General features: G+C 41.4%; 1 protein-coding gene across 2 annotated transcripts; it reads right to left on the bottom strand.

The window, feature by feature from the left end:
• Positions 1-456: 456 nt before the first annotated feature.
• On the bottom strand, positions 457-22,828 carry twf1b (twinfilin actin-binding protein 1b). 2 transcript variants are annotated; one of them, XM_080757233.1, is made up of 9 exons: positions 22,726-22,828; positions 20,156-20,233; positions 15,131-15,309; positions 11,916-12,011; positions 11,259-11,363; positions 8,681-8,806; positions 7,787-7,937; positions 7,277-7,398; positions 457-2,924 (listed from the first exon to the last, which is right to left on the bottom strand). In XM_080757233.1, exons 1-9 carry the CDS (start codon positions 22,748-22,750, stop codon positions 2,757-2,759), a joined length of 1,050 nt encoding a protein of 349 aa, XP_080613359.1. In that variant the 5' UTR covers positions 22,751-22,828; the 3' UTR covers positions 457-2,756. The 2 variants fall into 2 exon arrangements, with proteins under 2 accessions (XP_080613359.1, XP_080613360.1); XM_080757234.1 differs by having other exon boundaries at positions 15,131-15,304; positions 22,726-22,788.
• Between the last annotated feature and the right edge of the window lie 717 nt (positions 22,829-23,545).

Genomic DNA, 23,545 nt, shown 5'->3' with positions numbered 1-23,545 from the left:
GGAAATGGTAATTGCGGATATTGCGGAAATGGAAATTGCGGAACTGGTAATTGCGGAAATTGTGGAAATTGCGGAAATGGTAATTGCGGATATTGCGGAAATTGCGGAAATGGTAATTGCGGAAATTGTGGAAATTGCGGAAATGGTAATTGCGGAAATTGCGGAAATGGTAATTGCGGAAATTGTGGAAATTATAAATAAATAAATTACCTTCATGAGACTAGTAAATTACCTTGACCAGTATAAATGACCTTCATAAGACTAGTAAATGATCTTCACCAGTATAAATGACCTTGACCAGTATGCGGTCCGTGACCATGGACATGTGTACCATACCTAGAGAACAGGACATGTGTACCATACCTAGAGAACAGGACAAGATATATAAGAAAGCTAGATCAAAGAGATTCGGCTAGTTAGAAGACACATAATGAACTCTCATGCAACTCTCATCAGTAACTGATTTAAATATTTTAATGTCCTTAACTTTCATAGACATTGCATTCAAAACACAACTCCCTACTATGATTCAAGTGGAATGAAATCATGTTCAGCCACTTGAATGGCAAATAGGAGGCCCCAAATAAATAACACTTCCCATGATGGCAAGTGTAATTTGGTGCCTCCTACTGGCCATTAAAGGGGTAGAACAAAATACAATAGTATCTTTCTAGAGGACGCACATTTAATAGTGGTCTGCCTATTTTCAATCAGCGTTCTCCGTTGCACTTTACCAGACAATTAGTTCCTTCAGCTAATTATAATTAAATGCACAGTCGTGGTCCCTTACAGGGAGTTATTCATGGCATGAATTATTTGGACCGGTTTGATAAAAATACAATCAACAATAGAGTACTATAGACGAATAACAGTTTAAGTCCACACTACTTATCCATAAATGTATAAATGATGGATAAGGGGTCAGGATAACTATGCCTTTTCGTGGAGGGGTCAGAATAACATTTTGACTTAAACCGTTATTCGTCTATACTAGTACTAAACAGGACCAAGAACAGCATTTTAGGGTGCAAATTCAACCCCATCTCACCCGTTGAACACATGCAGCATATTGAAGTGAACAAAGCTGGTTCAACCCCATTGCATTAATATCTGTAGTTCTGGTGTGAAACAGCAAGATGATGGACGGACACACAGGTAGGTTTCTTTCCCCCATGAAACGAAGAAGAAAAAAAAACATTATTCAATTAACTTGACACCTATTTTCAGACTTGGCTTACAGGAGAGAACCAAACGGGAAAGGCATAGAAAAATAGTTATTTATGATAATCAACATGATACTGTTCAGCAAACCCTATCCCAAACTTCAGCACAGACTCCTTCATTTACTGTATTACATAATCATGTAATATAATTCCAACCTGTCTTAAAAAGAAGAAAAAAAAGGGACAACTGTGATACAGAAATTAAAAAGTAAGTACCGGTAAATGGATTATTGTAGATATCAGACCAGAAACGAGGGCGTGTATCCCATTTTACAATGTGCACGACTAGACCACTGGGACACCTTTAGCTCCCACATCTTCATTTAAGAATATTACTAAGCGGAGGAAGTAGGACTGACCAAATGTTCAACTGCTGTTCACATGGAACCCTTCTCCACTTCGGCCCTCAAAGTTATCGTTTGCTGCTTCCACCAAGATCTGCCGGGAGTCCGGGACCCACACCCTTGTGCGTCGAAGGTGAGCGCCTTACTGACTGAGCTACCTGGGCACTAGGCAAAAGTGCCTAACAAAAATAAAGAACGCTTAATTTCGACATGAATACAGACGGCTTTCCCCCAAGTCCATTTAACTTTAGACTTTTTTTGACAATATACTACCAGGCATCGTTACTCCTGATTTTTCACAATCTTTCCTTCTTTCTTATATTTGACAATTTGGCCAATGTGTTTGACCAGTTTTTACAGTATAGTTACTTTCACAATCATATGGGGACCCACAATGTTGAGAACAACTGACTGGAGTAGAGGATAGACATCTCGTTAAGGGTTACATACAATGTACCATTGTACCAGTCACTCACATGCTAAGAAATTGCTCAATTGGTATTCTGCAAACAGTAAAACAAAATAAAAGAAAAAAGACTTCATATAAACCAAGATATTAACAGACAACAGAGATTTCACTTGACCATCATCAGTGGCAGTGCACATTTCAATGGCACACGTATAATTACCCTGTAATGCAAAACCGTTTAGCTACCTTTTAAGGTTAATAAAATCATTACGTACACAAACATAGGCTACTCGTGCCCCGTAAAATATAAAATATTTACTAAACAAAGGGAAATAAATTTAGTCAGAATGCTTTCCCCAAATATTCCTTTCAAATACATTCTTGACTATTGCAACGCAGCTACAGTACAGAGAGTTAGGCTGTGGTCTAGCGAGCTACAAATATTAGTTCACAGGTTCGCGTGTGTTAATATGGCTTTTTTAAAATGTGTGTGTGCATAGTTAAGTTCAACTACCTGGATTCCTATTGACCACATGTCACGTGGCAGCCATGTTGTTTTCATGTCATACTCGGGTATGGTTTCCCAGCCGAGTATGACGTAAAAACAAAAAGGCTGCCACATGAATAAGGTTAATAAAGGGTTTTTAAAAGGATTAGTAATGGAATTATTTCAAAGGTAAAAGGGTCCTTTCTGCACTACTTCCTGGAACGTCCCATCGTGGACGATCACAGGAGGGGTGTTTTTCTTCGTTTCCTTCTTCCCCTTTGTTATTGCCGTTTTTAGTCGTCTATGTCACCATGGCCGGGCGGCCGCGTGATCCTGCGCCCGCCCTTCTTTCCCGTGGGGCCCTTGGGTTTGGCGAAGGCCTGCTGGTGAGCATGCTGCTTCGGATGAACCTCCTCATACAGGAAGTCGGCAGTAAGCTCGTCCCCGTTGTCGATCTCCATCTGCAGCACACAAAGCGTTGACAGCGTTATCGCTTACGTTGGACCCGCGCTGAAACTGACACAGAGGCAGTTACAGCAGACCCCCGCAGATAATAATAAATTATAGCCCATGTTTTTTGAAATTTTGGGAAAAAAAGTTAGCCTCGTTTCTCATCATTTTGGACCGTGGGCTATAGCCCATATCGTACGGCATACTATAGCGCGCAGTTTTTCATCATTTTTGAAGATTTTAAAAAAATGACGAAATGACAAAAACGATGGGTTATAGCCCATGTTTTTTGAAATTTTGAAAAAAAAAGTTAGCCTCGTTTCCAATCATTTTGGACCGTGGGCTATAGCCCATATCGTACGGCATACTATAGCGCGCAGTTTTTCATCATTTTTGAAGATTTGAAAAAAATGACGAAATGACAAAAACGATGGGTTATAGCCCATGTTTTTTGAAATTTTGAAAAAAAAGGTTAGCCTCGTTTCTCATCATTTTGGACCATTGGCTATAGCCAATATCGTACGGCATACTATAGCGCGCCGTTTTTCATCATTTTTGAGGATTTGAAAAAAATGACGAAATGACAAAAACGATGGGTTATAGCCCATGTTTTTTGAAAATTTGAAAAAAAAAGTTAGCCTCGTTTCTCATCATTTTGGAACGTGGGCTATAGCCCATATCGTACGGCATACTCTAGCGCGCAGTTTTTCATCATTTTTGAAGATTTTAAAAAAATGACGAAATGACAAAAACGATGGGTTATAGCCCATGTTTTTTGAAATTTTGAAAAAAAAGGTTAGCCTCGTTTCTCATCATTTTGGACCATTGGCTATAGCCCATATCGTACGGCATACTATAGCGCGCCGTTTTTCATCATTTTTGAGGATTTGAAAAAAATGACGAAATGACAAAAACGATGGGTTATAGCCCATGTTTTTTGAAATTTTGAAAAAAAAAGTTAGCCTCGTTTCTCATCATTTTGGAACGTGGGCTATAGCCCATATCGTACGGCATACTCTAGCGCGCAGTTTTTCATCATTTTTGAAGATTTGAAAAAAATGACGAAATGACAAAAACGATGGGTTATAGCCCATGTTTTTTGAAAATTTGAAAAAAAAAGTTAGCCTCGTTTCTCATCATTTTGGACCGTGGGCTATAGCCCATATCGTACGGCATACTATAGCGCGCAGTTTTTCATCATTTTTGAAGATTTGAAAAAAATGACGAAATGACAAAAACGATGGGTTATAGCCCATGTTTTTTTAAATTTTGGAAAAAAAAGTTAGCCTCGTTTCTCATCATTTTGGACCATTGGCTATAGCCCATATCGTACGGCATACTATAGCGCGCCGTTTTTCATCAATTTTGAGGATTTGAAAAAAATGACGAAATGACAAAAACGATGGGTTATAGCCCATGTTTTTTGAAATTTTGAAAAAAAAAGTTAGCCTCGTTTCTCATCATTTTGGACCGTGGGCTATAGCCCATATCGTACGGAATACTCTAGCGCGCCGTTTTTCATCATTTTTGAAGATTTGAAAAAAATGACGAAATGACAAAAACGATGGGTTATAGCCCATGTTTTTTGAAATTTTGAAAAAAAAAGTTAGCCTCGTTTCTCATCATTTTGGACCGTGGGCTATAGCCCATATCGTACGGCATACTATAGCGCGCCGTTTTTCATCATTTTTGAGGATTTGAAAAAAATGACGAAATGACAAAAACGATGGGTTATAGCCCATGTTTTTTGAAATTTTGAAAAAAAAAGTTAGCCTCGTTTCTCATCATTTTTGACCGTGGGCTATAGCCCATATCGTACGGCATACTATAGCGCGCCGTTTTTCATCATTTTTGAGGATTTGAAAAAAATGACGAAATGACAAAAACGATGGGTTATAGCCCATGTTTTTTGAAATTTTGAAAAAAAAAGTTAGCCTCGTTTCTCATCATTTTGGACCGTGGGCTATAGCCCATATCGTACGGCATACTATAGCGCGCAGTTTTTCATCATTTTTGAGGATTTGAAAAAAATGAAAAAATGAAAAAAAAATCCGCAATTTCCGCAATTTCCATTTCCGCAATTTCCACAATTACCATTTTCGCAATTTCGGCAATTCCGCATTTTGACAAAAACGATGGGTTATAGCCCATGTTTTTTGAAATTTTGAAAAAAAAAAGTTAGCCTCGTTTCTCATCATTTTGGACCATTGGCTATAGCCCATATCGTACGGCATACTATAGCGCGCCGTTTTTCATCATTTTTGAGGATTTGAAAAAAATGACGAAATGACAAAAACGATGGGTTATAGCCCATGTTTTTTGAAATTTTGGAAAAAAAAGTTAGCCTCGTTTCTCATCATTTTGGACCGTAGGCTATAGCCCATATCGTACGGCATACTATAGCGCGCAGTTTTTCATCATTTTTGAAGATTTGAAAAAAATGACGAAATGACAAAAACGATGGGTTATAGCCCATGTTTTTTGAAATTTTGAAAAAAAAAGTTAGCCTCGTTTCTCATCATTTTGGACCATTGGCTATAGCCCATATCGTACGGCATACTATAGCGCGCCGTTTTTCATCATTTTTGAGGATTTGAAAAAAATGAAAAAATGAAAAAAAAAATCCGCAATTTCCGCAATTTCCATTTCCGCAATTTCCACAATTACCATTTTCGCAATTTCGGCAATTCCGCATTTTGACAAAAACGATGGGTTATAGCCCATGTTTTTTGAAATTTTGAAAAAAAAAAGTTAGCCTCGTTTCTCATCATTTTGGACCATTGGCTATAGCCCATATCGTACGGCATACTATAGCGCGCCGTTTTTCATCATTTTTGAGGATTTGAAAAAAATGACGAAATGACAAAAACGATGGGTTATAGCCCATGTTTTTTGAAATTTTGGAAAAAAAAGTTAGCCTCGTTTCTCATCATTTTGGACCGTAGGCTATAGCCCATATCGTACGGCATACTATAGCGCGCAGTTTTTCATCATTTTTGAAGATTTGAAAAAAATGACGAAATGACAAAAACGATGGGTTATAGCCCATGTTTTTTGAAATTTTGAAAAAAAAAGTTAGCCTCGTTTCTCATCATTTTGGACCATTGGCTATAGCCCATATCGTACGGCATACTATAGCTCGCCGTTTTTCATCATTTTTGAGGATTTGAAAAAAATGACGAAATGACAAAAACGATGGGTTATAGCCCATGTTTTTTGAAATTTTGAAAAAAAAAGTTAGCCTCGTTTCTCATCATTTTGGACCGTGGGCTATAGCCCATATCGTACGGCATACTATAGCGCGCAGTTTTTCATCATTTTTGAAGATTTAAAAAAAATGACGAAATGACAAAAACGATGGGTTATAGCCCATGTTTTTTGAAATTTTGGAAAAAAAAGTTAGCCTCGTTTCTCATCATTTTGGACCGTGGGCTATAGCCCATATCGTACGGCATACTATAGCGCGCAGTTTTTCATCATTTTTGAAGATTTGAAAAAAATGACGAAATGACAAAAACGATGGGTTATAGCCCATGTTTTTTGAAATTTTGAAAAAAAAAAAGTTAGCCTCGTTTCTCATCATTTTGGACCATTGGCTATAGCCCATATCGTACGGCATACTATAGCGCGCCGTTTTTCATCATTTTTGAGGATTTGAAAAAAATGACGAAATGACAAAAACGATGGGTTATAGCCCATGTTTTTTGAAATTTTGGAAAAAAAAGTTAGCCTCGTTTCTCATCATTTTGGACCGTGGGCTATAGCCCATATCGTACGGCATACTATAGCGCGCAGTTTTTCAGCATATTTGAAGATTTTAAAAAAAATGACGAAATGACAAAAACGATGGGTTATAGCCCATGTTTTTTGAAATTTTGAAAAATAAAGTTAGCCTCGTTTCTCATCATTTTGGACCATTGGCTATAGCCCATATCGTACGGCATACTATAGCGCGCCGTTTTTCATCATTTTTGAGGATTTGAAAAAAATGACGAAATGACAAAAACGATGGGTTATAGGCAATGCAGCTGGTAATTAATTGATTCAATAATTTTTTCCCCTTCTTTTGAAACAAAATCACCTGGGTCTCTGAGGCTAGTGTGTGTGTGGTTGAAAGTAACCGAGTACATGTACACAAAGTACTGTACTTAAGTACATTGTTGAGTTTATTTTTCTTTACTTTACTGGAGTAGGCTACTTCCTACGAGTATACGGTTGTCTACGAACTTACGCGTAGTTAGCACCAGTAGGTACCGAAGGCCTAGGCAAGCCTAGCTACGTTTATAAACGTAGATAGCAGCGAAAAAGTTAACTAAAACATTTGTGTACTTTTTCCACCACTGTGTGTGTGCTTGCACGTTACCTTCTTGGCTATCTGGAGTCGCAGGCTATTCTCCACAGTGTGAAGGAGAGGATTCTTACAGCTGGAGTAGAGCATCCGCTCTCTGATGCTACATTTATAGCCTGGCATGGAGTATATGAATACTGCAACACACACACACACACACACACACACACACACACACACACACACACACACACACACACACACACATACGTATTGGGCCTCATTCACAAAGCTCTTTGTTCATTTCCTACTACATTTTCACACAAAGTCCCTATTGTAAGTGTAAGTTAAAGTAAAATGCACTATTGTAATTGATTTGGCATGAAGTATAAGGCATTCTAATAACAGCTACGTGTGATTTGTGGCACATACGAGTGCCCGATAGCAGAAGTGAGATTCAGTGTATGCAACAACAGTGCATTCAGACTTGGAGGCTAGAGCTGCACGATTACATACAAAGTCAATGCAAAGACGAGAAGATGCGTTCCAGTTCTTAATTGGTTATTATAAGTATGGCATTGTTACCCGGGGACTCCAGGTAGTCGCCCTCGTGGGAGTGTTTGTAGAGGAAGAAGTGATAACGTGCAGCTTCTTTCGGTATCCGTGCAGGCAGCTCCTTCAGCTCTGTGGGCACGGTGCTGGACAGCTTAATAGATTCATTCCTGAAGTCAATCTCCTGTAAAAAAAAGGGAAAAAAAGAAGATGATCGAACGTTATTCCAGAACACACACACACACACACACACACACACACACACACACACTCCGATATCCCGGTGGCCCAAATAAATCCACAGCGTGAAGATCACTTACACTGGGCACAGTTTTGGAGAGTTCTTTTTTTTATCCAATAGGTTGTACTGTACATAACTCCAGAGGAAGTAGTTTCTGTATAGGTTTGGAGACCTCACAAGGATTACAGCGCCAAAGGTCCGGACTAAAAAAAATGCTCTTGCATAAGCACTTGTATAGCCTAGGTCTGATCCAGATCTGCAATCTTATCCGAATGACTGTTAAAGCACTTGTTTAAATTAGTGAATGATTAAACACCTAAATTATAACATTGCAAATAGACTATGTTAGATTGTTGGCCATGTTAATTTGCTTGTCATTGTCACTTGGCGTGCACTTGGTATGCCTTTATAAACCGTTACATTTTCACAGGGATTATTTATTAGTGTATCCTATGCAACCCAAAATATACATTTTGGGATACATGTGTCCAGAGATGCCAATGCTGCTCCGCATGTCTACGATGGAACAAACAGGTGCAGACAAATAAAAAGCATAAATACGAGCTCAGACCAGACGTGAGATCTGACATCAAAAGTCAAAGTCACACTGGAATGATACATTTGGGGACATTTAAACATCTATAGATAGCTGCTACTGTTGTAGCATCGACAGATCATATACTGACCAGCTGGACATAATTGATCTTCTTGGCCCTGAACTGTTCCAGAGCCTGGATGGCCTCCCTCTGCATGGGGAACGCCACGCCAGCTAGGGTCTGCTGCTTAGTCTCCACACTGATGTCTGCCTGAACCTACAGGAGAGAGAACATTTCTCTAATATTAACCATTTACGTCCATCCGACGTGCCCATGCGTCATAGGGTATCCAATCGACGTGTGTACACGTCCTATAGCGCAGAGGGGTTCCGAGTAAAAGCGGCCATGTCTTTCCGGCACCCCAGAGCTGGCCACAACATCTATATTTAACATAACCATGTGGAAACAACATTATGAATACAAAAAATCTGTCTGTCTGTCCCTCCATCTCTCTCCCTCCCGCTGTCTTTTCCCCTCCCTGACCCCCTTATTCCCCCTCACTCCCCAGCTCCGACTGGTGCCATATTTTTGGGTCCGATGCCGATTTTGGAGAGACCTGCACCACCGATGCCGATACAAAACTTCTAAACTTCTTTAGTTTTTTTTTAATTCAAGTTAGAAAGTTAGAAACAATAGAATACATTGAATACATTTAAATAAAATGTTATCGCACATAAGGCATTTTTTTCAAAATGAAATGCACCCCATATGCCCTCCTATATTCAGCTATTAGTGTAGACTTCCGTCCTAAATTCTCATTGACAATTTTGTCATAGTGTCCGAGCAAATAGACATGTTAAATCATGATGTTGTACGATGATAACACAGGGGTGATTTTTGAGGATGGACTAAATACTTTTCCCCCTCCTGTATAAACATCGGATTAAATAAACACTGATGTCCAATGTCGGGCATCGGCACCCAAAATGACCGATACATTGAAGTCTCTGCTTTCTATCTCCCTCCTCATCTCCCTCTCTCCCGCTCACTGTCTGGCTGACCGGATCCGACACAAATATTCATCAGAACATCTCTTCATTTCACTGGAGAAACAGACGTAAACAAACCAGTGTCCGGCCCAATTGAGACTCGCTCTTAACCACTTAAACCCCATCGGGGGCGTCACTCATATTTGATACCGTCTGTTTCTAGCGAAAATTTAACTAATTCAGCAGCAGTAACATTAGCGTTTTCTCTCAATGAAACTCAATGATTAAAATGAAGTATTCGAGCAGACGGACAGGGACGGGGAAGCCAATGTCAAAAAGGGTTTTCAGAGTACAGACGTACGAAAGGACGAGCTGTGTCCCTTTAGAGCCCGTATCATAATCTACACAGCAGCACATCAATTTGCTCAGCTTTCGGACCTACACTAGGAGGACAGTATCAAATCCCTCGTTATAGGTCAGAAAATGTAGGCTCCTGTTTAGTCTGGCGTGGAAAATCACTCAGCCTCATCGATCCAGCATGGATTGTTGCCTGCTTTGAGCCTCGCGCCTTCACCGCAGGCTAATGCATCCGACGCCATATTGGTTGCATTTATACAGACACATTGAAAAGCCTTATTGACTGCAAAAATCAGATAGTATGTCCAGTGTGTGTGTGCGCGCACGTGTGTATGTGTGTATTTTCCTGCACGCAACCAATGTATTTGTGTCCATGTCAGTGGTATCCCCCAGCCATTTGATATACTGTGGTATTCCATTTTTGACTTGGCAATATGCTGTATGAACCTGATATCCTGTATGGTACCTAGTTGAGCTCTTATATGGATGATAACAAGCCGGTATTAAAGGAGGCCAGTACAGACATGATGCTGTACTTTAAATATCTTATCTGTATCTATTGTCTTTCAGTGCAAGCCTGAGTTCATTGTTCACATGGACAAAAGCACAGATGAATACACAGATATTTTGTGGTCAAAATTAACTGTTCACACTATAAAATATCTTTCCAAAGTTATTAGCTGCCTAAACATACAGATACGCTGTTACATAAACTACAGTACACATACTATTCACCATGGGTGTGCATGTGTCTACGATGTGTAGCCACTAGCCATCCGGTACTACATGTGAAGGGCACAATAATGGGTTTAAAAACACAGCTGAAACATGAAGTGGAGGCTGTCAAATCCCGCAGTTTCCTTCTTGCCATTGCCGCCGCAACGTAACAAGGATGAATTCTACTACTGTACAATGTAAGGAGAAAACCTACTACATGAAAAGATTTGGGGTAGGTTCTTTGAGGTGCTACCTTCAATATACCTTCTTGGTTGATTTCACTATACTTTATTTAAGTTGTTGTTGTCAAAGGGTGTTATGGGCAATAAAGAGTAATGAAAGCTGTGTAGGGTGCTGTGGAGGGTCTGAATTATTTCCTGTTTTTTCGAGCAGTGCCTCCGCTCCATTACGCCGCTATGTGTGTCCCTCCTACCCTATGAATGTATGCGTGTCCCTGTGTTTGTGTACGAGCATGGAAAGCTGCAACACGGTAACTCTGTCATTTCTCGACCGTTTCAGACGCGGGGAGGCTCGCCGGAACAGGGCTGCCCCCCTGGGCATGTTCCTGGCAGGTATGGAGGTTCCGGGGACCCCCCGGGGACCTCTGTCATTTCCCGACCATTTCGGACGCGGGAAGGCTTGGGTGTATGTTTGTGTAAAAGCACCTCGTTCAGTTTGATCTGCCGTAATTCCTCCTCAGCCGCGGTCAGTGGGAGTGGGGCAGCCAGGGAGACCAGGTACTTCCTATACCCGCAGAGAGACACTTCATCCTGGGGAGAGAGAGAGAGGACTGTCAGCTGGCTGGCTGGAGCTTGTGGACGGATACCCATTAAATGAGTAGTTCACCCAAAACAATGACTTATTTCACTCACACACAGACACACACACACACACACACACACACACACACACACACACACACACACACACACACACACACACACACACAGCTCTGATGCGTGATGCCTCATTAGACTTGATTGTTTTGTGTATGTGTAGCAGCTGGCTCCATAGCTGCCGCTGATGCACCGTAGAAGGGAGGGAGGAGGCAACTTTGGACGTGTGTATGAGCAAAATAAGAAAAGATCTACAAGGACACGAAGAAGCAATGCGGTAGGCCGTAGTACAATCTCCGTTGTACTACATAGTATAAATTAAGGTACAGAACTGTAACTGTCAGCATGTATGCACTGTATCACAACATAACAGCAATGATCTGGAGACATTTGAATCATTCACAACCTAAGTGATGTCTGACTGTTCACATATGTCTGTGTACATAATATACAGTACATGTGTGTTATGTGAAAGTAGCGACATACCGTTGTTGTGCCAAAGATCTCATCTTTAATGTGTCCACCGCCGAACTCCTTCTTCAACGTGGCCCTCGTGGCAGCATACAGCATCTTCTGTCGAACCTGGGAAGAAAAGAAAAGAAGAAAAAGGCTTGTTTCGTCGTTTTTGGTAACACGCATCGCACCGCTTCATTGCTCAGTGCACGCACGGCGCCAAAGGCAACGTGGATGCAAAGCTGCAAAATGTCGAGTCTGGTTTTTGAGTGGTGAAGCCACTCCAATGACCAGCAATGTCTGTCCCCATGCCCCTATCTATGTCTGTCCCTCGGAGATAAACCAACGATAAAATAGGAAACAGAGCAGCAAAAACAGTACATAGAAATAGATAAAAACAGAAACAGAACAACAGTACATAGAAATCAACATACAATAGAAATAATCACTATAGCAAACCAAAATGTTTGCAGTACAAATGAGTATTTAGCAGCTTCTTAAAGCTCTCAACAGACTCAGCATTTCTCAAGTAAAGTGGTCATTCCACAGCGTAGGTACAACAAATGCATAAGCTTGATCTCCTTTGGTTCGCAGCTTAGTAGCGGGGATAGTGAGAAGGCCTTTGTCTGAAGACCTAAGTTGTCTCACATTTACCTTGGGGTGCACCAGTTTGGTTAAATGGAGAGATTTATAAGTAATTAAAACATTATTTTATGTAATTTCGGAGTCGATTGGTAGCCAGTGTAAGGCCGCAAGCACATGAGTAATATGTGACCTTATATATGTGTTAGCTAACAGTCTAGCAGCAGCATTCTGCACAAGCTGGAGGCGGTGTATAGAGGAGCGACTCAATGTAGTAAACAAGAAAGTCCAAACGGTACAAAATACAGTAAAAGCCTGGATAAGTTTTGTGGCGTTAGTAACGTCTTGATTTTGGCAATGTTTCTCAATTGGAAAAATAATGTTTGGACAACCTTTTTTACATGTGGTTAAAAATTCATTTGGTGATCGAATAGCACACCTAGGTTGTTTTTTTACACCTTTGTGAAATGTGCTGTTATACCCATAGACTGCTGTATTTCACAGTGGGTGCTCTCGGGTCCTATAATTAGGATTTCAGTCTTGTCAGGGTTTAGCTGTAAAAGGTTTTGGGACATCCAGTCCTTGAGCCAGACATCCACTAGTCAGACACCCACGAAGAAAACCAATAGACACCCACTAGCCAGACACCCACTAAGAAAACAAATAGTCAGCCACCCACTAGTCAGACACCCACTAGTCAGACAACCAATAGTCAGACACTCCAACAGCACCACTCAGTTCAGACGGGTCTGATTGTTTGGGATTAAAGCCATATTTTTCGCTTCCTGCTCACTTAAAAGACAGCGGCCTCTGTTTGAAATTGGAAACGGAGCATTAGAATTGCAAAACACTTTTCACTCCCACAATGGGCTGCCTCATCTGGGCAGCCAGACAGACACCCCACAGTTTGAGCAAGCTGTGACCATGTATGAGGCCCTGTTGTTTTTGGCAGCAATATTTAGATTTTAGTTTTAGTCATAGTCTCTTCAATAGTTTTCATTTAGTTTCAGTCTTAGTTTTAGTCATCATAGCTTAGTTTTCATTTAGTTTTTGTCAGTGAAATAAGGTAGTCTTAGTTTTAGTCAACGAATTCAACACTGGTATGAGGCGTTTCTCTTTAACCGACAATAGAAATAATACACTTAATACACACAATACCAACACAGACCACTGTATGAATTCACACACACACACACACACACACACACACACACACACACACACACACACACACACACACACACACACACGCACACACACACACACACGCGCCCCATTTAATTCTTTGTGGTACAATAATGTTGCACAAAAACGAAAATTGATACTTAACTTAATTAATAATCGATTAAAACGATTAGTTCAATTAACTAATCAGTGTTCATTTTGACAGAATTGTTTTTATTTAGTTTAGACTAGAGCTCTTCACCGGGTCCCCCGACTCCGAAAATACAGGGCAGGGTCGGAATCGGACGTATCCCCCTCGGAACTCGGGTCTGTCAATCATTATGTGTAATGTCCGAGTGGATCCGAGAAGACCCATAGGCTACTGTGTGTGTGACGTGTGTGTGTACTGCTTTTTTTGTTGTTGTTGCAAATGTTAATAAGATATTCAATCAGTGTGTGATAATCACACACACTGTGATTGTGTGCCAGTCTGACTGTATACCCTCCTCTCTGTCCACTGCATGTGCGCTCTGCTGCGCAGCGCTGTGGAGGAGAAAAGCGGGGGAAAAGTTCTGATCATTGTTCTGATCAAAGTGTGATCATTTAGGCTGAGGATCAGGTTAGTGTTCCAGCGACATGAACGGCTGTGTTACGTGTGATGATTATGCTGGTTTAGGATCAGCAGCGCAAGTTGTACAGTACCACACAATGCAAGCCCAAGTCCTGTATGGTTTGCCTTGCGTTGATTTGAATGAAAACACTGGCGTGCAATTACACTTTATATCACGATCACGGATCTCGACAACAGTTGACCTCAACGAGGTGAAAGCAAACTAGCAAAGCTCAAATCAAATTAATATAAGAAGGTTAAAGCAACCATGACAACTCTCCTGTGTATCCCATTCCCCACACGTGGATAAAGAAGAGAGCAAAGTAGGAGCTGAGCTGTTTTATAAGTGCATCAAGTGTCGCGCCTTGTTAATATTCCATTCAGCCAAGAGCGATACACGATCTGCTAAAACTCTGATGATTGTGTGTAAAAAACAAATGATCCGTTTGGTAAATTTTAAATGCATGCATGCTGAGGAGACGAGAAGAGACAGGGTCTCTCTTTCTCACCCTCTGCTGCAGCACGCAGCCTGCAGGGAACCTCTCTCTCTGTCTTTTGAATAAAATTTATTTTATTTTAGTCATCTGAAAGGTTTTAGTCTAGCTTTAGTCACTTTTTGCATGCTGATAATAGCAGATCTACAAGCTCAACATTCGAGCGCAACCAAACATGAAATGGCTTGTCTCTATTGGATCTCTTCTCCCCAATCCCTCTCTAAAATTTTAGTCATATTTAGTCTTAGTTTTAGTCATCATAGCTTAGTTATTATTTTGTTTGTCAGTGGGGAAAATAAATTGACGATTGGTTTTTCTTTTTCGTTTTTTGATTAAATGAACAAACTGTCCCCTAATCCATTCCGGCCTCAGACATCCATGATGGTTGTTGTACTCACAGGGGACGCGTCAGGAGTCCAGGCCAGGAAGAGCCACTCGTAGCCCTGGTTGTTGGTGGAGTCCAGCCGGTAGAGGAGGTAGGAGGGCATGTGGTCTTCCAGAAGGGGAAGAATGTAGGCATCGTACTCCTGGTCCCATTTCTTACACGCCTGCCTGGTGGCCCCCAGCACTAGCTGCTCTGAGGACGGACACACACACACACACACACACACACACACCACACACAGGACACATAAGCTGCCTGGTGGCCCCTAGCACTAGCTGCTCTGAGGACAGACAATGTCCTCAGGACAAATGTACTTTCTTGTGTTAATCACTTGTGGCGTCCTCAATTTTCTGTCAATCAAATCATCGCTATGGGGTACACATACGCACACACAAAGCTGGGCATATGAGGGGTGTTTCTGGCACAACAGCGCCCCTACTGGTACTCATAGTCATATACTGGTGCTCATTAACCAACACATAGGCACATAGGAGAACACAGGCATAGGTGAACACAGAGTCACGGACATTGCTGTTCCTTGGAGTGGTTGCACCGCTCAAAAAATGTCAAACCCTTTGGAGATTTTTCAATGTTAGCATAACAGCAGATGTACAAGTTCGCAGAGCGGCACGAAGTGTCGCACTGTGAGCATGTATATCTGCTACTGTTGAATAGCCACCGCTAAAATCTAAAATTTTAGGCTAATGCCTTCTCGGTTTTAATGGGTCAATTTAACCACTTAATCCTTTCCAGGGCTCCAGAGCATGTGGTTTTCACAATGGGGTCTGGGACCCTGATGCTCATTTTACTTTTTTTTTCTTCCTTTCTTTTTTTTTTAAAGAACTGAAAAAAGTAATTCACTTTTGGACCTTAGAGTATATAAATAGAGACGTCACCGAGAGGAAACACTGAAGTGCAATGGCCGAAAGTAGGTACTGCAGCTCGAGCGGAATTTGGGCCAATCACGTGAACACGCCTAGGCGGCCAAGCCAATACACAACAACGGCCGAGCTCGTTCATGACTCGCTCACAGTGCACGCACACACGGTACTCGCTCATGTGTTTGGCCCAAATGCATCCCAGAATGCACTCTGTTCCATTCCTGGAAGGAGTGAAATCGCCTCACGCGCTGGGTGAGAAACTCAATGCAAGTGGATGGGAGGAGAAATCCAATGACGTCTCTATTATAATAAACTTCAAACCGCTGGCCTCAGCACAGTCGTGACTGGCTTTGACTAAACAAGAGGAGTGAAGACAACCCAGATGACATGTTGAAGGCCTACATGTGCATGTGCTTAGTTGGCCTCATATGCAAATGACCAAGAACTGGGACCTTCCTCTAGCTCAGTGGTTCTCAACCTGTGGGTCAGATGACAGTGAAGTGACAATTCAAGGACTTTAAGGACCTTTTCAATACCTCAAAAAAGAAAAGGAAAAAATACCATTACTGCATCAAACGTAACCAACAAACTATACTATAAAAACTGGTCAAACATTGGCCAAATTGTCAAATGATATAAGACAGGGGGAAAATGTGTGAAAATAGCAGTTCTACAAGCGTTGCGATGCGTTGTGAGCTTGTAGATCTGCTATTTGCACAATTTGTATCTGTGGACAGATACACAATGAAAACATAACTCATGAACGGCAGGGAAGCTGTTCTACAGTCAAATAACTCGTGTAGCTTGTGCAACTCGTGTTCAGGAGTCAAAGTGTTAATCACTAATAGTGTGGCCCTCTGGACTGGAGCTAAATGACCGTGTTACAGGAGACCATCCCAGAGAGGCTGGATTTGCAATACAAATCGAAGTAACATTGGCAGGCCTTAACCAGCCTAGGTTTAACACAGTGTCTCACTCTCACCGATAGGCTACAGTAGCCTATATATCCACATAACAATAATAATTCAATAATTGTTCTCCAAACACTGGGTTGGGAAGCTCAGGGAGGAATGGACTCCCTATTGAAGTGATATCAGTTATGATTCTGAACCTTTTGGATTTCAAGTAAATGTATCTACTGATACATAACCTTGGACACACCAGCAGTGTTGTAAACCTGGAATCGTTGGGCGTTTCCAGGGCCTGGCTCCTCCTTCGTCTGACCAGAAGTTCAGAATCCTTCTTTTGATACAATCGTTTTTTGTTTCATCCAGCGGTTTCATCTCAGAGTTTTTAACTCTGAGAGAGTACGAGTGGAAACAAATCACTCGTTAGGGCCCATTTGGTACAGTCCATTATTCCATTTGGACACCTGGTGGTCCCCAGATATTTCTGTTTAAGATTGTGTACAGATATATTTCCTCCTGAACATACAGGGTTTTTTCCCCCTTTGGAGGAGATGGAGCATTTATAAATCAACGCTATCCTTTTCCATTTACCAAGATGTCTATAAAATATTACAGCTTCTTGTGATATAAATACAGTATGAATCAATATACACTCTAAACATACAGTACACTACGTGCAGGATGTTTTTCAACTCTACTACAATAACTAGCCAAAGCCAAGAGCTGGAGTGCCAGTCTGTATAATATGACTAAGTAAATAAAAAACTCAAATAAACCTGAAGGGTTGTAGGGAAGAAAAAAATAAAACAGGCTTAACTTGGTTAGATACACCAACACAATAGCCTGAATTGGTTTGGATTGCAGGACTTTTTCCCAAGAGAGAGAGTGGGAGGTCCACTCCTACTGTATGTTTGCTTTATTGAAAGAGACAGTAGGAAAGCTGAGAGGGAGACTCCAGTCTCTAGAGCACTGGTTTTCAACCAGTGGCCCGGCCGTCCGGGGACCACCAGTGGTCCTTGAGGAGGTTCCAACTTGCAGTTCAGCTAAATGGGCATTACTTAATGAATTTACAAGAAGTCAACACAATTAGAGAATGTAGAAGAATTGTAATGTGAAGACGGAAAAGTAAGGACGCAAATTGTGACTGGCCAGAATGAGATGATGTATGATGATAAGAGCGCCCCTCAATTGACACGGGTGTGGTTTTTATTCCTACATTAAAAAAAAAAAAATATCATTTCAAAATATTAAAAAAGGGGGAAAAAAAATCTGAAAAATGAGATAAATCTAATAATTTAAATAAATGTGAAAGCAGTGAAAATAGTATATTTACAAGCTCACATTGTGAGCTTGTAAATGTACTATTTCCAGTAGTTTGGGTCCCGGGCAAAGGTCTACTTTCTCTTTTGGGTGTTGAGCTAAAACGTTTGGGAACCACTGGTTTAGAGGGATTCGACCTCCGGACAGCAGGCCTAAACAGGTTGTGATTCCAGAAATAGGGGCCTTATCAATCATACTGTAGTTACACTACAGAGCTTGACATTAAGGCTTTCCGTACAAGTGCATTAAAACTATTTTACTGCACTTGTACGGAATGCCTTAATGTCGTGTACTTGTCGTGTACTTGGAGAAGTGACTCTTGGTTTCACTTTTTCTGTGATGCTCCTAGTAGGTTCAGGTTCAGGTTTATTTGTCATGTGTATAGATACAGAGTATAAATACAATGACATTTATTTTTGGAAGAGAGTGGTTTGAACAGGGTATTTGCGGGATGGCTGGTGTCTTTGTCCGCGGCGTAAACGTCTTTAAATAAATTATATTAGAAGTGCAGATGGGAGAATGCATTGGGTTTTCATTTCCTGGGCCACTCGTTTTTCTGAAAGGGGGAGGGACTGCGGCGCTTTATAGGCCCTCTCATCACCGTCGGTTATTAATCCGATCACTGTGGTATCATCCGCAAATTTAATTATGCTGTTATTCCCACATCTGGCGACACAATCAAACGTAAACAAACTGTACAACAGAGGACTGAGGCAGCAGCTTTGTAGTAGTAGCTTTGTGATGTAAGCAGACTTTGCAGTGCAGCTACTACGAGTGGTGAGTGGAGGAGACCAAGGGGGGGTCATTAGCAGCCCCTTTGTACATGGACAAGTAACTTTAGTGCCCGGACAAGTGAATGGGAAATTGACTTGTCCGATGGACAAGTGCCTCAAAAAGTTCATGTCAAGTCCTGCACTAACAGATTGAGTTAAATTATTAGTCTAGTATTTTGAATTAGCATAATACATTTATATAATTATACATTTGTATGTGTTTTAGTATTGTACATAAAGAATGTTATAATATTTTATATTACATATAATTTACCCAAAAAAAGGAAAGAGAAAATAATGAAGAAAACAGTGAGAAAGGTTTGGAAGACCACTTATGTGGCAGTAGACACAAGCATTAGTAAACACTAAACAGTCTATTTGCTTATTGCGAATGCAGTGAGCACTTACTATGAGACCTAGCAGATCATGTCTGTCCGTGTCCCCCCCCTTTGTGCCCATATATGTAGCTGAGTGATTTGTTTGTGATTTATGCAACACACTCCATATTTGGAAGTAACTTAACTTAAAAAAATAAATCTTAAAAAAACCCAAATATGTACGAGCTGCGTTCGCTTCCCGCGTTTGCGCGTCTTACTGGTCTATGCAGATACTGACAGCACTTCAATGTGTACGGCTGTACGCACAGTGGACCTGTTTCATAGACAGTCCTATTACCAGTAAGACGCGCAAACGCGGGAAGCGAACGCAGCTCGTACATTGGGGTTTTTTAAGATTTATTTTTAAGTTATTATTTTTTTAAGTTAAGTTATTTTTAAGTTAAGTTTTTAACTTAGCCATAACCATATAAGGAGTCCCCAAAGCAGCTATACGTCCAAATATGGAGTGTGTTGCATCAATCACAAACAAATCACTTAGCTCCATATATGGGCACAAAGGTGGGACACACACACAGACAGACATGATCTGCTAGGTCTCATAGTAAATGCTCACTGTGTTCGCAAATATAGAGGGTATGCGCATGCATAAAGTGAGTGGCACATTAAGTGGCGAATTTGAATTTAACATATGGGCTGTCAAGGCCAGAAAGTAGATATTTTGCCACTCAGTAGCCGTTCCCACATAACTTCCGGGTTTGAGGATGATGTCACGCATACCCTCTATACTTATATAGATAGCACAGATCACTTGTTCTTACCATTGTTGATGACAACTTTAATCAGGCGGAAGGCTCCATTCCTGGCCTTGGCAAATACGTCCCGTACTTCCCCGGTAGCTGTCAAAACACATACAGCCACTTTCATAATGTGCAGAAATAAAAAATTAAATAATTGCGACCATCACAGTTTACTATTAAAACTTGCATTTCATGTCAGTCACACTTCGTGTCAGTCAGGCCGTCCGTCCATCAGTCACGCCTCGTGACACGCTCCATATATGGCCGTCTCCATATATGGCCGTCATTATGAAGATCACGACACTGACCTCATCAAACCCTGGATAGCCATACATGGAGAAGACTGGATCATCACCTAGATCTGCATATATGAAGCCGGCCAGCAACTCTACATCTGACCTCACGGACACTATGTTGATCTGACCTCATCAAACCCTTAGATTCCATATGTTGATCCTCCCCACCCGTCCATCCGAAAATGTATGCCCTACTTGTGCAAAAATAGCAACAATAGCAAATATATAAGCACATAATGTGTCGCGTGAGCTTGTAGATCTGCTATTTCAGCTATATTTTTTAATGTTTAAGTGAAAGTGGTTAAGTCAGCCAATTTGACCACTTTAACCCAATTTATACTTAGGCTACTATAGAGCGTTGCAGTCCCGCCCGATTTCACGATGACGACAAGCCCAGGAAATAATTCCCCACGCATTTGAGTGGTGCAACTCCGTGTGGGGGTCACCGGGGGGTCTCCAGAAGTTCCAGACCCACAGGACCACAGCCAGGGTGCCGGCCCGGTTCCGGCGAGCCGCCCCACATCCGAAACGGTAGAGAAATGAGAGAGTTACCATGTGGGGGTCTCCGAAACGGTTGAAAAATGACAGAGTTACCATGTGGGGGCCCCTCTACTTCTACTGTACTGTAGTGTCACTGTACTGTACTGGCACACCCAAAATCATCATATATACAGTTAATATATGCGTGTGTGTTACTGTGTTTGTTAGGTTGCGCACAGGTGGTGAAAAACAACCATGCTATTTCCGTGCTCGCCTCAGACCCAGGCAGTGACCCAGGCACCCAGCCAGCCACACACATTGTTGCACCACTCAAAAAGGGCAGGGTATACAACACTTTTGTTTTTCTTCTTTGTAATTATCTGTTCAGCCCAATATATTGTGTATATACAGTATTGTGTATATATTGTTGTCATGATTTGTCACGATCCGAGTTGGCTTTGTCCGCGACTTTAAAGGTCTTTAAATAAATACAATAATGATAACTTAACAATAATGTCTATGAGAAAAATGAATGGGGGATTATTTCCTGGGCCAGTCGTCATCATGAAAGGGGGCGGGACTATAACACCATAATATACTCATTAGTCATTACACAATTATATTATCTAGTGTAGGCCTGCCGCCTACATCTATCACCAAGTCTCTGTATGTCTGTCTGTCTGTCTGTGTGTAATCGTTCGCCCCACCAACTTCAAATTCAACACACGCGTTCCACCCCAACACAGGGGGCTCTGGACAGGGCTTCTGACATCATTCTGACGTCTGCATAAACTCCATATTTGGGCATAAAAGGGACACGGACATATCTGGGTGGGTCATACATTTCCAACTTGCATCGTTTCAAGTAGGCCTGCAGTGCCCAACAGGCACCGCTGTAGAGGCTCCAACACATAATATCTGGGTGGGGCATGCATTTCCAACTTGCATCGTTCCAAGTAGGCAAATGCCCAAACGCGCACCGCTGTAGAGGTCCAACGGGCACCGCTCTATAGTATCCTACTGAATGTAGACCACATAGGATAGAATGAATAGCATGAAATCTTTGTCCATCTGTCTCTTCTTCAGATGTCATGCAGATTCCAGTTGTCCCATGTAATTACTGGCGAGGCCAGAGATGGATGCAGTGTGTGCAAATAAATAGGTCACCCAAATGTTCCCTGCCCAGTTGTTACATAAACATTGATGCTTTAGTTTTAGTCGCATCAATCACTGCGCACACGTCACACACGCACACACGAACAGTCGCATACACGCACGCGCAACAAAAGGACCTTTGTAGGCTACTATACACAGCAAAAGCAAATCCTTCGTTTCCACAGGTCAACTCTGAGCGGTTACAAATGTAACCAAATGTTCCCCGGCACGGGTCTCAATTGGTTACATTTGTAACGCGCTCAGAGAGTTAAAATGAATTAACTCAACACGCATGAACGCGGCGGTAGGTTTAGGTATAATCTCAGTGGATTCTCCATGACCATATTAGTGCAAAGACGCATCCCTCGGCTCGGCTGCTGCTGGAAACACTTGTCATGCATTCTTCTCATTCACAAGCAAAGCCGCCGTGCGTGCCGTGCCGTGCGTGCAAGGCAAGCAACGGGCAGCCCTGTCCTGTGTTGTTGATGCCTGGTTGATGCGACAACAGAAGATCTGATCTACAGGTTTCTTCTCCCGTGGCTTTTTACCATAATCTGGTGGTCTTCTTAAACTGTCATCATGGCAAATTTGAGCTATTTCAATCACGTCTCAAGGAGGGTTTTTTTGCTTTGTCTTTCTGTGTCTTTGTTTGTGGTTTACCTTGAATGCCAGTCTGATGGGACATCCTCTCTCTCGGTGCTGTGATCAGTCCGTCGGGCCGGGTGGAGGGTGGAAGACGAGAGGAGAGGAGACAGGAACACAACATTACAGTAAAACCAGGCCTGCCTCCGTCTTCACGTCATGACGCAATGGTCACTATACCAGTGTTGCCAGGTCTAAAAAAGAACAAGCTAATTTGATCATTATTCTAGCTAGATTTCATATAGGCCTACGTGAATACAAATGTAGTCATTCCAATCCAAACCTCCTTTTATTGTGTTTGACTTTGAGATTGAAGCCAGGCAGTACTTGAAAGCTGCAAAAGAACGAATTAAAGGGATTGTGACAACAGTGACATAAAATTAAATAAAAGTTTTTGTAATTTTTCTTAATTGTTTTTTAGGTTTTCTGAGCTCACTTGCACCCAAAAAACCTGAACATTTAACATTCAGTAGATTGTCTGTGGTCTGGGGTTTTCTGGCTCAAACAAGTGCTCTGATATTCCTTATGTTAGGAGCCAGCAAATCGCAATTATGTCACTGTTTTCACTGTTTTGCCTGTTTTCATTGCAGCTCAAAGGGCTTCCAAATGCCAGAGAAAACTCCCGACCACAAAAAAATCCAAAGTTCAAAGTTCAGGTTGTAATTGAGGTCATAAAACCTAAAAGAAAAAGAAAAATACATGAAAATGAATGTCATGAAACCTTTAAGGGTGGGGTGCTGTATTGGTAGGCTACTTCTTATTCTCATGCCCACACTGCACAGGACAGTAGCTATATGTCTGTTTATACTTCTCTTGACTTTAATAATTTAATTTCTTT

Source organism: Protomyctophum bolini (genome assembly GCF_963924005.1).
Source record: "Protomyctophum bolini genome assembly, chromosome: 23".
Lineage (NCBI taxonomy): Eukaryota > Metazoa > Chordata > Actinopteri > Myctophiformes > Myctophidae > Protomyctophum > Protomyctophum bolini.
Note: the sequence above shows the minus strand (reverse complement) of the source record. Positions and strands in the feature narration are given on the sequence as shown.